This window comes from Ailuropoda melanoleuca, chromosome 8 (genome assembly GCF_002007445.2).
Source record: "Ailuropoda melanoleuca isolate Jingjing chromosome 8, ASM200744v2, whole genome shotgun sequence".
NCBI classification, from domain to species: domain Eukaryota; kingdom Metazoa; phylum Chordata; class Mammalia; order Carnivora; family Ursidae; genus Ailuropoda; species Ailuropoda melanoleuca.
The window spans coordinates 54,645,205-54,660,382 of record NC_048225.1 but is presented as its reverse complement, the minus strand read 5'-3'; the positions used below and the strand labels follow the sequence as shown (position 1 = coordinate 54,660,382).

At 41.0% G+C, this 15,178-nt stretch overlaps 1 protein-coding gene across 5 annotated transcripts in view; it reads left to right on the top strand.

Moving 5' to 3' along the window:
- Positions 1-14,940, top strand: part of PAAF1 (proteasomal ATPase associated factor 1) — a 39,973-nt gene extending 25,033 nt beyond the window's left edge. For 4 of the 5 annotated variants that reach the window (XM_034666354.1, XM_002915314.4, XM_011219855.3 and 1 more), the window contains 6 exons: positions 986-1,180; positions 5,222-5,313; positions 6,652-6,767; positions 8,477-8,559; positions 11,417-11,499; positions 14,514-14,940. In XM_034666354.1, coding sequence (XP_034522245.1) covers positions 986-1,180; positions 5,222-5,313; positions 6,652-6,767; positions 8,477-8,559; positions 11,417-11,499; positions 14,514-14,591 — 647 coding nt within the window. In that variant the 3' untranslated portion in view covers positions 14,592-14,940. Of the gene's footprint in view, positions 1-985; positions 1,181-5,221; positions 5,314-6,651; positions 6,768-8,476; positions 8,560-11,416; positions 11,500-13,286; positions 14,481-14,513 lie in introns of those variants that run through there. The other variant, XM_034666352.1, reaches the window with a different exon arrangement.
- The last annotated feature ends 238 nt before the right edge of the window (positions 14,941-15,178 follow it).

Below are 15,178 nucleotides of genomic sequence, written 5' to 3'. Positions count from 1 at the left end.
GTTTCCCATAACTTTGTTTTTCCTTTTTCCACTTGTTGCCAGGTCAGGGTAGAGGCTCAGCTCACCACTGGCCCCTGCTGGCAGTACCCTGCTGGGCCTGATCACTGTCAAGGGTCAAGGGAATTGGACTGCTGCCTCCTGCTTCAGTGGGAGTAGGGTAGAAGATCACTCCCTGTTTAGCCTCACTGACCTTGGGGAAGGGGAAGTAGCAGTTTTTCTCTTGCTATTTGAGTAAATTGCCAAAATTTTCTGTTAGGCCACCTCTTTCCCAGTCTTTTGCAACAGACATTTCTTGGAGTTGGGTTGTTTGTTTTTGTTTTTTAAATTTGTGCACTTTAAAAAAAAAATCAATTCCTTGATGGAGGCTTCTGCAGTATCCTATCCAGGATGTATGGGAAACAATAAGGAAATCCAGGGAATTTGTTACCCTGTTGTTCTTAAGTCTTCAGATCCCTGGGTGACCTTCTTTCCATCTTTCCAGTATTCTTATACTTTCTGTCTTATGTCCAGATTTTTTTCATTTATAAGGGGAAGGACCTGGGAGAAATGGGGCTGCTGTCTCTTGGCCAGACCAGAAGTCACATCTTTTTTTAAGACAGGAAGATTAATCCTTTCAGTTCTCAGTGGAAGCAATAAGACAGTGATTTTCAAACTGCACTAAGATGTCTTCTTAATTTTTATTTAAAAAACATGTTTTAAAGCCAAAATTAAAACTTGAAAACCACTGTTCTAGGACACTCCACTAAGAATTAAGTCTAAACCTTTTCCATGTCTGTCTCTAAGGGCTAGTCTTTGAACCATTGGGAAGCAAGGACTCTGTTCTATTTCTGTTTTTCTAGCACTTGAACTGGCCCAGCATGTAGTACATATCCAGTACATGTTTGTGAGGCAATGGAGTCATTGATGCAGATCCATCTTCTCTGCTCCTGTAGTTCCTTTACGACCCACTCCATCTTAGGATCTTTTTTTTTTTTTCTCTTGCCAGGTATTCTGGATACAGCCATTGTTGATCGGGGGAGGAATGTGGTGTCTGGTTCTCGAGATGGGACAGCACGACTTTGGGATTGTGGGCGCTCAGCCTGCCTGGGAGTCATTGCAGACTGTGGTTCTTCCATCAATGGAGTGGCTGTGGGCGCTGCTGACAACTCCATAAACCTCGGCTCCCCCGAGCAGTCGCCCAGTAAGTTGATAATGATATATTGAACTTGTTTTGTTTCCTTAGGCACCTTCAGTGTTTGCCTTAGCTTCTCCTTTTCTTCCTCATCTTTCCCTGCTTTTTGGCTGGTATTTGTATTTTCAGCATAATTGCATACCTACTATGTTTCTGTTGCTTTGGAATCGATAAAAGAAGTATATGTCATTGTTAATTACGTTTGAGTAAGTTCAATCTAGTTTAGCAGATGAAACTGATGCCTATAAAACAACAAGAAAAATTTAGCTGAAACAACTTAATTATTCTTAATATAAATAAAATAGTTTTTTGGAAGAAGAGAGTATTTTATATTTTGAGGTTAGTATAGATGAGAAAGCCGTCACAAAGAAGTTGACTTGAACCTTGGAGGATGAATTTGAGTTGAATAGACAAGAATGGGAAGGATGGGGGAGAATGGGAGCTGGGGGTAAGTCTGGGGGCAGTTCACATTAAAGTAGTTTGGAGGTGAAATTGACTGTTGGGTAGAAAGATATGTTTGGCTGGGTCAGAGGTTGGATTAGAGTAGTTAGTAGTGGGGGGCACCTGGCTGGGTCAGTTGGTAGAGTATGTGACTCTTGATCTCAGAGTTACAAGTTTGAGCCCCATGTTGGGTGTAGAGATTAGTTTAAAAAAATCTTTAGGGGCAGGGGCTCCTGGGTGGCTCAGATGGTTAAGTGTCTGCCTTCGGCTTGGGTCATGATCTCCAGGTTTGAGTTCGAGCCCTACGTCAGTTTCCCAGCTTAGCGGGGAGTCTGCTTCTCCCTCTCCCTCTGCCTCTCTCCCTGCTTGTGCTCTCTTGGTCTCTCTCTCTCTCTCTCTCTCTCAAATGAATAAATAAAATCTTTAAAAAAAATCTTTAGGGGGCACCTGGCTGGCTCAGTCAGTGGAATATGTGACTCTTGATATTGGGGTTGTGGATTCAAGCCCCATATTGGGTGTAAGGATTACTTAAAAATAAAATTTTCAAGAAAACACTTCATTATTTAGAGCAATTTTAGGTTCACAGCAAAATTGGGCAGCAAGTGCAGTTTTTGGGGTGCATGGATGGCTCAGTTGGTTAAGTATCCAACTCTTAGTTTTGGGTCAGTTTGTGATCTCAGGGTCGTGAGATTGAGCCCCATTTCAGGCTCCACGCTCAGTGCAGTCTGCTTAAGAAATCTCTGCCTCCCTCTCCCCCTTCCCCTCCTCCCGCCCACACTTGCACACACACACACTCTCTCTCTCTAATAAATAAATAATCTAAAAGAAAGAAAGAAAGTACAGTTTTTGTATACCTTCTGCCCCAGACATCCTCCCTGATTATCATTTTATCAACATCCCTCACCAGAGTGGTATATGTGTTACAAATGATAAACCTACATTGACATATCATTATCACTCAAATAATTTATATTAGGTTCATTCTTGGTGTTGTATATTTTATGGATTTGGACAAATGTATAATGACGTATCTATTATAGTATCGTACAGAAGATTCACTGCCTAAAAAATCCTTTGTGTTCCACCAATTCATCCCTTCCTCTCCTAAAACCCTTGGCAACCACTGATATTTTTACTGTGTCCATGATTTTGCCTTTTCCAGAATGTCACAGTTGGAATCATAAACTATGTAGTAGTCTTTTCAGATTGGTTTCTTTCATTTAGTAATAAACATTTAAGGTTCCTCCATATCTTTTTATGGCTTTTTAGCACTGAATAATATTCCATCGTCTGGATATACCTCAGTTTATTATTTATCCATTCACCTACTAAAGGACATCTTGGTTGCTTCCAAGTTTTGGCAAATATGAACAAAGCTGCTATAAATATCTATGTGCATGTTTTTATGTGGACATATGTTTTCAACTGATTTGGGTTAATTTTGCCCTTCTCTTTGGACACACTGTAGGTACTCTCCTGTCTTAAACTTTCTGTTTAGATGTACTGTGGTCCAAGAACTAAAACTACTGCTAACCACCAGATGTTCCCTGAACTCTCTTTGGAATTAATAGGAGGAGTCTTTTTTCCAAAGTGTGATACACGTGCCATTAGTGATAACCAAGATCATTTCAGGCAGTACACATCTTTAATAGTTATATATTTAATACACACACATTTTACTTCAAACCTAAGATATTCCACGAATATTACTTAAAACAAGGTTAAGATTTTTAAAATTTGTTGATTTAAAGTGATTTTTTAAAAAGATTTTATTTATTTGTCAGAGAAAGAGCACAAGCAGGGGGATCAGCAGGCAGAGGGAGAAGCAGGCTCCCTGCTGAGCAAGGAGCCCCATGCGGGGCTCGATCCCTGGACCTTGGGATCACGACCCGAGTTGAAGGCAGACACTCAACCAACTGAGCCACCCAGGCATCCCGATTTAAAGTAATTTAAATGAAAAAAATTTTTTTAAAGATTTTATTTATTTATTTGAGAGAGAGAGAACGTAGAGTGAGGGGGAGAAGCAGACTTCCTGCTGAGCAGAGAGCCTGACTTGGGACCTGATCCCAGGACCCCGAGATCATGACCCGAGCCGAAGGCAGATGCTTAACTGACTGAGCCACCCAGGTGCCCCTGTATTAGCTCCTATAATCCATTCTCCTCAGAGCAACTATTTGTGGCCATTTAAAAAAACACAGATCAAGTCATGTTGCTCTCCTTTGTCCCTGCTTTCCTCCAGTGACCTCCTTTTATACCTATATTAAAATCCTATCCCCTTCACTTGGCTTATCACAAACACACTCTCTGACCTCTGCATTCCTTTCCAGCCTCCTGTCATACTGCCCATACTTTGCAAAGCTTTTTGCATGACTAGTTTCTGGTTACCATTCAGGTCTCAGTTGAAAAGTGGCCTCCATGGGGTTTTTTAAAATATTTATTTATTTATTTTAGAGAGGCTGGGCAGGGTAGGGCGGGCAGAGGGAGGGAGAATCTTAAGCAGACTACATGCTGAGTGCAGAGCTGACTCGGGGCACAATCTCATGACCCTGAGATCACGACCTAAGTTGAAACCAAGAGTCAGATGCTTAACTGACTGCACCACCCAGGTGCCCGTCCATGGAGTTTTTTTACAGTTGAAGTTTAAATTTAAAATTACCTTTCCTCACTCAGCCTTCCACCATCTACTCACTATTGATTTTCCTGTTCTATTTCCTTTGTAGAAGTCATCACTATCTGAGAATATCCTATTTGTTTATTTACCTATTCCACTATTTCCTATTTCCACTAGAATTCTTGAGAGTAAGGACCTTGTCTGTTTGTATATGACTGTTTCCTTAGTACCTAGAATAGTGTCCAATATATAGTAGACCCTCATTAAAGATTTGTTTAGTGAATGAATAAATTTCATTTACTCCAGACCATAAGAGCTTTGAGGGCAGAGACTGTTTTGTTCAACATTGTACCCCTGCTCCTAACATGGTATCATGTCACATAGCAAAGGACTTAATATTCTTAAGTTGGGTTTATTGGCATGTATTTTACATGTAGTAAAAGTTACCCGTTTTATCTTATTTTATGTTTTTTAATTAACTTATTTAGGGGCGCCTGGGTGGCTCGGTCGGTTGACCATCTGACTCTTGGTTTCAGCTCAGGTCATGATCTCGAGGTCGTGGGATCAAGCCCCACACTGGGCTCTGCACTCAGTGTGGAGTCTGCTTCAGATTCTTTCTCCCTCTCCCTCTCCCCTTCCCCATGTGCACTCTTTCTCTCTCTCAAATAAATAAGATCTAAAAAATACAACACTTATTTTGTTAAGTAATCTTTTACCCTTAACATGGAGCTTGAACTTACGGCCCTGAGATCAAGAGTTGCATGCACTAGCAACTGAGCCAGCCAGGTGCCCCAAAAATCACCCTTTTAAATGATCAGTTCTGTGAGTTTTGACAAATGTGTGCAGTCATATAAACAATACAAACAGTCAAGATACAGAACATAATAAAAGTTTAATCACTAACAGTAATTCAATAAACAGTCATTGGGATCTGTGCTTTCTGGCACTGCCAGCTGATCGGCCCAGCCCATTGTTGACATGGTTTATCTGTCGTGCAGGTGAACGGGAGGTTGGAACAGAGTCGAAAATGCTGCTGTTGGCACGGGAAGATAAGAAACTTCAGTGCTTGGGACTGCAGAGCAGGCAGCCGGCAAGTGGTTCCTCTAAGACTGGAACTCTGGGGCATCCTGGATCACTCTGATTTTTGGAAAGCGGTTTTGGAAACATTTCCGCTTGCTCCCTGTGTTCAGCTTTTGAGAAAGCTGCAGGAGTAAGGGGCAGTAGAGGGTAGTGTTAAGAGCATGGAATTTGGAGTAAGGGCAACATTCACGTCCTAGCTCTTCCACAATGGCTGTGACATTTAATAGGTTATTTAACCATTCTGAGGCTCAGTTTCCTCATCACTAACCTGGGCATAGTAGTACTCACCTTGTAGGGTTATATGATGAGGATTTAATGCTCTACTGCTTTGTGACTTTTGTTAAGTCACTTTCTGTCTGGGCTTTAGTGTGCTATGTATAAAATGTTGAGGTGTAGATTCCCTTCCATATCCAAGGTAATGTGAAGGAGTTCTGAGTCAAGGATTCATGCATTTGGGGCTCTTGATCAGTTAGTGACCAGAATGTCTTTTATGGAAGAAGTAGTTGAATTTTCTTCCGTCAGCCTCTGAGGATTTGCTGGGCACAGTGTACTCCATTAAGCCTGGAGTTCCCTGGGATTTGATTTTTAAAATTTCTTTCCAGCTCCTGTCAACCTCACCCAGACAACTTTAATGATTTGGGTTGGCCACAGTTCATTTCTCCTTGTTAGCTTCATTGTTCTAGTGATGTTTCCATCACTCTTTATGATCGTAGTGCCTCTGCACTGCTTTTCCTCCCAAAGGGAAATCACAGGTTTTGTTTGTTTGGCCAGGTTTGGTTTTTTTTCTTTCCTTTTTAGAACATTTGAGGTAGAAATGATCAGATTGAGCTAATAGTAGAGAACAAATAAAAATCTGATAATTCCTTTTTTTTCAGGCACGTGGGGAGAATTATAATTCTTTAAATTGCCACTTTATTTGAGCTTGTTTCTTTTCCGACATAGAGTCTCCCTTTAAAAGGTTGTCAGAAGTGACATGAAGCAAAATTTAAATGTGTGAATTGCAGGTGTTTCTCAAATGGAGGGTTGTAATGAGAAGCGGGAGAAGAAAGATGTTGGGTACTGAGGGTCCTATGAGTCAGTGTGTTGAGGGGCAATAGTCTGAAAACTGCTGCCTCTGGGGTGGTAGTACATACACTGCTGAAGTTCGTGGCGAGCCTCAGGTTCCCAAAATCCTGGCAGGGGTTCCTCCTCGGTCGTTGCTGAGTACTTTGTTTAGTTGCAGAGTGCTTAAAGAGAGAAGAAAGAAAATGTCTCTAAAAATAGGAAAGTTTTCTTTTTTTTGGTGCCCGTTTATTTCTGAGAACAAACTAATCTTTAAGCAGCAGTTTTGGCTCCTGCTTGTTCCCAGGTGTTCCTCTTTGTTGGCTCAGATGCCTTCAACTGCTGCACTTTTCTCTCTGGCTTCTTGCTGCTGGCTGGGACACAGGATGGAAACATTTATCAGCTGGACGTGAGGAGTCCAAGGTGAGTCACCCTTCATTTGCATGATGCAGGTCTTCTACAGAGTGGAAATTTTTATTAGCTTTAACAGTGATTTAGCATAGCATGTAGATGACTGTTGAATCAAGGGTATATTTTTCCATTTATAAAGGTTTTCCGGTGTGAGTTGTCTGATTGTTCTTATTATTCCTGGAATCATATTAAAAGGTAATTTGATTCATGCTGTTATGATTGTCCTATTGTAGTGATGACTTTGGAATCTAAGCTTAAATAATGAACTAACATTTCGCTTAAAATGATTATATAGAACTTTTAATTTTGAGGAGCTCAGTAATTTCTCAGCGGTATTAAATCTGGGCTGGCCTAAGATTGATCGTTTTTAGTTCAGGTAAGCCAGCTGTGTTTCTTGGTTTGGCTTTGATCAGAACCTATCTGAAACAGGCTTTATTCTGGTCTTAAAGATACCCAGAATCACACAACCTCTCCATCCCAGGATTTAACTATTTCTCCAATTCTGTCCCTTCCTCCTCCCATTTCCTTCCTTTTGTTCAGTTGATATTTACTGAACGGCTTTTGTGGGGACCAAACATTGTGCAGGGCACTGAAAAACAGAAATAAAAGATACAGATTCTGCCTTTGAGGCATTTGGAGTCTAACAGTAAAGATGTCAGTGATACAGTGTGATCAGTGGGCTGACAGGGCTCTACACAGGAATTTGAAAAAGTACTGAGAAGGAGAAAGAAGAAGGTGGGAGTGCTTCTCCAAGGAAATGAAGATTTAATTGGATCTTGTCCAGTAGGAAGTTACCAAATGAAGAGAGGGGTCTGCCCTAGGTAGAAGAGTGTACAGAGAAGCATGAAGATGTGTGGAAGTATGGCACTTTCAGGGATCCCTGAGTAGTTTAATACGACAAATATATACCCTTCAGACAGGGTAGCAGTGAGAAGTGATGCCAGACCGGAAAGCAGGAGTTTGTTTAGAAAGAACTTGCATACCATCTGAAGGAGTTTGGATATTATTCCAAGAGCAGTAAAGAAATTCCAGTGAAAAGTGACTACCTTAGACCTTTTCTTCCATAATTTAAATTACTTTTGTTCTTGTTTTTGCCTCTGTGGAGTAGGGAATCTCATCACTATTAGAAAATCAGCCTTACAGGGGCGCCTGGCTGGCTCAGTTGGTAGTGTGTGTGACTCTTGATCTCAAGGTCATGAGTTTGAGCCCCACGTTGGGTGTGGAGCCTACTTAAGATTAAAAGAAGGAAAGAAAGAAAGAAAGAAAATAAGCTTTACATATATATTAAATTGATTCTCACCTCTCTCTTTCATTTCAAAGAGTCCTGACATTTGTAATATCTCACAACTATCTTTTTTTTTTAATCTCTCACAACTGTCTTAATTCTGTCTGTAAGCAAAACAATTAACATATTGTTAACATTGTTATCTTAAACTCATGTCAGGCCTCCCCTAAAAACTGGAGTTATTGGTGGTGACCTAGTTCATTCAGCTCAATGACGTGTTAGTTAGAGACATGTTTAGATTCACTCCAAGGTGGTTTTGAGTGGATTACCTTGATCTACCATTTAAGGAGCTTGCCAGGAAAGAAACTGTATGAATGTTTAATCTCTGTCTACATTTGTCCTGTTTGCTTTTGTGTGGTTAGTACTATATGTTGAATATAGTTAAGTGTTGCTTTTGAAGAAAAAAGTACAATTGCCCTTCTTCTTTGAATTCCAGGGCTCCAGTACAAGTCATCCACAGATCCGGAGCACCAGTTCTGTCCCTGCTGAATTTCAGAGATGGGTTCATTGCTAGCCAAGGTGGGTCCAGGGGCCCCTTGAGAGAGATGGCTTCCTATAGTTCATTTAAAGATAGGTTTGGGGCGCCTGGGTGGCTCAGTCCGTTAAGCATCTGACTCTTGATTTCTGCTCAGGTCATGATCCTTAGGGTCATGAGATTGAGCCCCGCATCAGGCTCCACGCTGTGTGGAGCCTACTTAAGATTCTGTCTCGTGGGATGCATGGGTGGCTCAGTTGGTTGAGTGTCTGACTCTTGATTTCGGCTCAGGTCATGATCTTGGGGTTGTGAGAAGGAGCCCCACGTTGGACTCCATGCTGGGCGTGGAGCCTGTTTGAGATTCTCTCTCCCTCCGTCCCTCCTCTCTCTCTCCTTAAAAAAAAAAAGATTTTCCCTCTACCCCCTACCCCTCACCCCCCACCCCACTCCCACTCCCGTGCCATTCATGCCCTCTCTCTCTCTAAAAAATAAATAAATAAACATAGGTTTAAATGCATGATCTATGGGGCGCCTGGATGGCTCAGTTGTTAAGCGTCTGCCTTCGGCTTAGGTCATGATCCCGGGGTCCTGGTATCGAGCCCTGCGTCGGGCTCCCTGCTTGGCAGGGGGCCTGCTTCTGCCTCTCCCACTCCCCCTGCTTGTGTTCCTCTCTCGCTCTTTCTCTCTCTGTCAAATAAATAAATAAAATCTTTAAAAAAAATAAAATAAATGCATGATCTATGGCGGGGCCAGGGGCATGGTCCTCCATGATTCTTTGGTGTATTGTATATATCATATTATGTTTATCACCCTACACCGTGATTGTCTGTATCTCCCTGTACTCTGGGTTCCTTGAAAGTAGTGACTGTGCCTTATTCATCTTAATATAACTATTTTCAGAGGACGAAACTAAGACCAAGAAAAGAAAGTTACCAGGAGCCACATTTCAGTTGAATATAAGGAAAACGTTCTATTTCGTAAGAGAGAAGCTGGCATTGTAGAAAGCACCACTGACTCTGGGGATTGGAGAAGCATAGGCTGGTTGGCTACTCTGCAAGGTGTTGTGACGGGAATTCTGTACTAGTTTAGAAGTTGGGTATAGATGATCTTTGAGGTCCTTCGGGACTCTTTCACTAGAGAAGAGATTGAAATTGTCAGATTAAACAATTTTGAAACTTTTTATTATGGAAATTGTCAAAGAGATACAGAGGTAGAGAGAATAGCATAATGAACTTGACATACCCATCATCTGGCTTCAGCTCTTACCAATTTATGGCTAATCCTGTTTCATATTGTTTTACACATTCCCTTACAATCCGCAACCTTTGTAGTATTTTGAAACATACCACAGACATTGTATTATTTCACCTGTCAATATTTATATAAGTATCTCTAAAAAATAATAATTCTTTTATTGAAAAGATGATTTTTGGGGTGTCTGCCTGGCTCAGTTGGTAGAGCATGCAACTCTTGATCTTGGGTTGTGAGTTTGAGCCCCATGTTGCACCGGTGTAGAGATTATTTAATAAAATTTACATTAAAAAAAGATGATTTTTTAATAATACAAGAAAGGATAAGGTCTTCCTGTATGCTGCTAGTTGGGATATAGATTAACAGATAAATTAAAATAAAATTAATTAACAGTTGTTTTGGACAGCAGTTTTTCAAATTTTAAAAAGCTTGAAAAGATTAATTAAATTAAAAATTTTTTAAAGTCACAATGTTGATGCAGAATAACTTAATGCAAAAGATATTCTTTTTCTTTTTTTAAAGATTTTATTTATTTATTTGACAGAGATAGAGACAGCCAGCAAGAGAGGGAACACAAGCAGGGGGAGTGGGAGAGGAAGAAGCAGGCTCATAGCAGAGAAGCCTGATGTGGGACTCGATCCCAGAACGCCGGGATCACGCCCTGAGCTGAAGGCAGACGCTTAACCGCTGTGCCACCCAGGCGCCCCAAAAGATATTCTTTTATGCAGTGTGTTCTCAACCATGTAAAATAAAAATTTGCACAAAAAAGATTGGAAAAATATTAAAATGTTAATGTTATCTTTGAGTTGTAGATTATGAGTGATTTTTTTTACTTCTGTTTGTTTTTAAGTTTTCTTCAATTAGCATATACTAATTTCATATTAAGTAAAACAATAACCAAAAAATTTACCTTATTCAGCAGTTTATAGATCATCCCAAGTCTTATTTGTCCATGCTCTTTTGAGAAAATTAAGTTTAAAAATAAATATTCTTTTATTTTCTTGGTATAATAACTTTGCTCCTTTGCCTCGTATATCTGGTCAAGTTTATTGATTGAATAATTTGGGAGCACATTAAAACATTTATATAGACAATTCCCTGTTAAAAATCATTGTCCCGGGGCGCCTGGGTGTCTCAGTCGTTGAGCGTCTGCCTTCGGCTCAGGGCGTGATCCCGGCGTTCTGGGATCAAGGTCCACATCAGGCTCCTCCGCTGGGAGCCTGCTTCTTCCTCTCCCACTCGCCCTGCCTGTGGTCCCTCTCTCGCTGGCTGTCTGTCTCTCTGTTAAATAAATAGGTAGAACCTTAAAAAAAAAAAAAAATCGTTGTCCAGGGTAAGTTTGCAATCAGATGCATAAGCCTGCAGTTGCTTGCTCTGTGCCCTTGGCAGGAATTGCTAATCAAAGACAGCCCTTCTCACTGAGCTTGCACTTGTCCTTCAAATCCTCTAACCCAGCATTCTAGGCAGCCGCTGTAGGTCCTCATATTTGACCCACATAATGAGACCTGTTTGCCATTCTGGGTCTTGGGATGATCTTCTTTAGGCTCGTGATGTACAGAAATAAACTAAAATACTGATTTTTTTTTTTTTAAAGCTCCTTTGCGCACAGCTTTTTCTTTAGTTATCTAAATTTTTCTTTTTGCCTTTTAGGTGATGGAAGCTGTTTCATTGTCCAGCAAGACCTAGACTATCTCATTGAACTCACTGGGGCTGACTGTGACCCTGTGTTCAAGGTACAGGCCTGAGACGTGCCTGGGTGATTCTTACCTGGGATCTAGGGCTTTTGAGGGGACTGAATCCAGCTATTTTGTGGGCATTCTGGATGATAAAATACTTATGTATGAGATAAAAGAAAGTGAGAATTTTGAGTCAGAAGTGATTTCACTACTTATTAGCTCTAGAAACTTGAAAGATCACTTCACCTCCCCAGTCTGTCAATTCTTCTGTAAAATGAAAGTATTAATAAGATAATGTATATGAAAAATAGTTGTAAATTTTAAATCTTCTATAAATATTAGCTGTCATCATTATTATTATTTAAAGTTAAAGACTTGTTATCTCATTTGGTTAGAAAGAGAAAAACAAAAGGGGAAATAATATTTATTGACTAGACATGGTGCTGGATGTTTTACATGCATCATCTTATTTTGTTGTTACTATTCTTGAGGTATAGGTATTATTATTTCTATTGTTTTTATAATTTTTTAGAAGTTATACAGTTAATACATACCTATAACAATTCAAACAATACAAAATTATACAGACTTTAAAGTCCCCTTTAAGACCTTTTTTAGTTCCACTCTTCTTTCCAGAAGTAACGAGCAGTAACAGTTTGGCATGTATCTTTCAAGACTGTTTTTGGAGAATTTGTACTTACATCTTTGTGTTTATGTATCTATGTAAATAATATAGTTTTATCTTTAGTTTGTGCATAACTGAAATCATTCTATATTCTATGACTTTTTTTATTAAGATCTTAGAGCTCTTTTCAGATAAATGCATATAGATCCACTTCATTTTTTAAATTTCCTTTATAGTGTTCTATATTGTGAATTAGCGTACCATTTTCATTTTATAAGTGAGGAAACTGGAGTCCAGAGTGGTTGAGAAAGTTGCCATAAGTCATGTAGCTACACATTAGCAAACCGGAGATTAAGTTACCTCCAGAATTCATGCTTCCTCCACCAAATTAGTGATTCTTAACCTTTGAGTCTCAGGCTTTTTCTTTTCTTTCTTTCTTTCTTTTTTTTTTGAGGGATGATACAGACCTTATTGAATTAGGTTTTTCTGTTTACAACTGAGATCTCATCTACATACCATTTTACTAGTCTGTATGGGTACATTAATCCTAATGAGTTCAGATTTATGATGAGTGGGCTCAATCATATAACAACATACACACATACACAGAAATTGCTTTAAAAGAGTAGTGCATATGTTATGCTCCTATAAAGCCAGTTTTGATTAAAAACCTCTAGTTTCAAAGATCAGTCTGATTTTGAAGATGAACCGAAGTACACCGTATGGTTCTAAAATCTGTTTGGTCATTTTGTACAGTGCTATGTTGTTGAACTACAATGTATGCTTTTTAAAAGGACACTGATGAAGGGTACCAGCTCGTATTAACTTTAACATTAGTTGGCAGCTTCCTCCTTCTTTCCCCAAAATCCCTTGGCCAAGAGTTCTCCATTGTGAAGACTGAAAAGACCAGTGATACTTTGGCAGCTGTCCTATGACTGCGTGGAGGTAATAGAAGCAGGCCCAGGTCCTCCTCTCATTCTCCCACACTGATGAGAACAATCACTGTCGTACCTAAAACTTAGAGACATGGAGAGTCAGAACAAGGGAAAAGAAAATCATAGGGTGGGCACATGCAGAGCCAAGTTGCTCTGTCCAACACCTGTGTAATGTGTGGTTTTAACTAAATGTGGTTTAACTACTAAAAGTAAACCTGCTTGATTCACCTTCCAAATCAGAGTAAGACTGAAAAGCTGAGACTTGGATTTTCTACTCTGCATAGGTTCCACCAGTGGTGAGGAGCTCATAAGCAGGATCTCTACTCGTGCACAATACGATGCGTGCACCGAGCATGTCTAGCAGCTGAAGAGCTGCACGTGCCAGCGCTGCCCAGATAACATGTGCCGTGATTTTTTTATAGCTTCTTCACACCGAGAGCATCACGTCCCTCAATATAAAGGTCAGAGGAGTGGGCCAACCTAGCAGTAGAGCTGCTGGCTGTCTCTGCTGCAGCTGAGAGGGACACTGTGGTTTTTGGTTTCTTTGAACCAGTCCCTATTTTTCCAGTCTGACTGGTTGGTTCCGTTGTAGGGTTGGTTCCACTGTAGGTCTTACACACTTTTTGAATGCTGTGATCAACTTCCTTTTTCCACCTTTGCTCTGTAAACATATCCCCAAACCACTACAACAGCTTCTGTGACAAAAACCAGGAGTAGGATGATGGCAAAAATGGCAAGTCTGTAGCAGCTTTCCCTGATTGTGGCACAGTCGCCAGTCAGCCCAGAAATGAAAAGTGGGGCTCCACAGTGACGATTGTTAGAGCAGGGACGAGAGGGTGCACATCTTCAGAGAAGTGGTGGTACTTGTCATAAGTGATGAAGTCATGCGCTCCCACATAGCCTAAAATGCCAGGGTGCCAGCTGCCTCCCACCCCAAAGATTGGTTGAGAAACTCCAGAAGTCGTGGAGGAGGTGATACTGCAGTGGACCGTCCGTGGGGCTGGCAGCCTCCTGGCACCATGCGCTCACCAAGCATGGTGGCAATGGCGGTGGAGCCTCCGCACTGGAAGCCTAGTAGCTGGGGCAGCACTCACCTCAGCCGCTGCTGCCACCGCTCCAGCCCCAGCCAGTGCCTCGCTCCTCCATGCAGCTGCTGCCTCAGACAGGCGCATTTTGAGAACTTCTTTGAATATAATTTTACAAGGTTCAGAGATACGCCAGCCCATCTATGGATCATCTTTCCCAGGTCCAGACCCTCTGCCCTCAATTATGCACCACGCTAGTGGGTTTGCTCTCTACTTGGCTAATTCGTTTCTCTGTTCTGTAGTCATAAGTGCCCTGGATCCTAGCCAGCTATTTTTAAAATCCCTATCATGGATCTAATTCTTCTCTTGTCTTTGGAGTCAGTAGACCTTCTTAGACTCACTTGTACTAATGGAGATCAGTGGCTCTATCTTTTTGAAATGGAAGACTCCCAGGCTTCCTCTGAGCTGGAAACTCTTGTGTTGCAGGTAGCCACATGGGAGAAGCAGATCTACACATGCTGTCGAGATGGTCTTGTGCGACGCTATCAGCTCTCTGATCTCTGACTCCTTGGAAAAGGATTCCCAGTTAATGAAAAAGATTGTCCCTAATCGACAAAGAGCAAAATAATCATCAGTCCTCCTCAAGGACCATGGCCCTTTATTGTTTTGGGCACCCTTTGGAAGTCACAGAAAATCAGCTGCATTGGCCCATGTGGAAGTATCATTCCATGACAAGACCTACTGTGAACGGAGTAAGAAGCTCACATGTGCTCCCTATATACACTCACCGCAGCAGCACAGGGCAAGGGTATGGATGCTTAGTTTGATCTCACACCATTGTGTTAAATGTTTACAAGGACCAGAGGACTAAATCCTGTGCTCTGAAGGAAATAAAGAGAATGTGTTTGGAGGAGTCTGAATTTTAAAAAGTTTGTTAAATATTCTTACTCCAGCAAAAAGCCATTCAGGTTGATGGAACTCCTTTCTCAGGCCCTTTCTTTTGGCCTGTCCATAGAGAAAGACTGCTCGTTAGCAGTAACTGTCCCTTAAGCAGCAACCTGGGAAAGATTCTTATACAGGTAGGGAAGCCAACTGTCTCAGTTTTCCTTGGACTGAGCGATTTTCTGCTACATGAGACTTTCAGTCCTAGG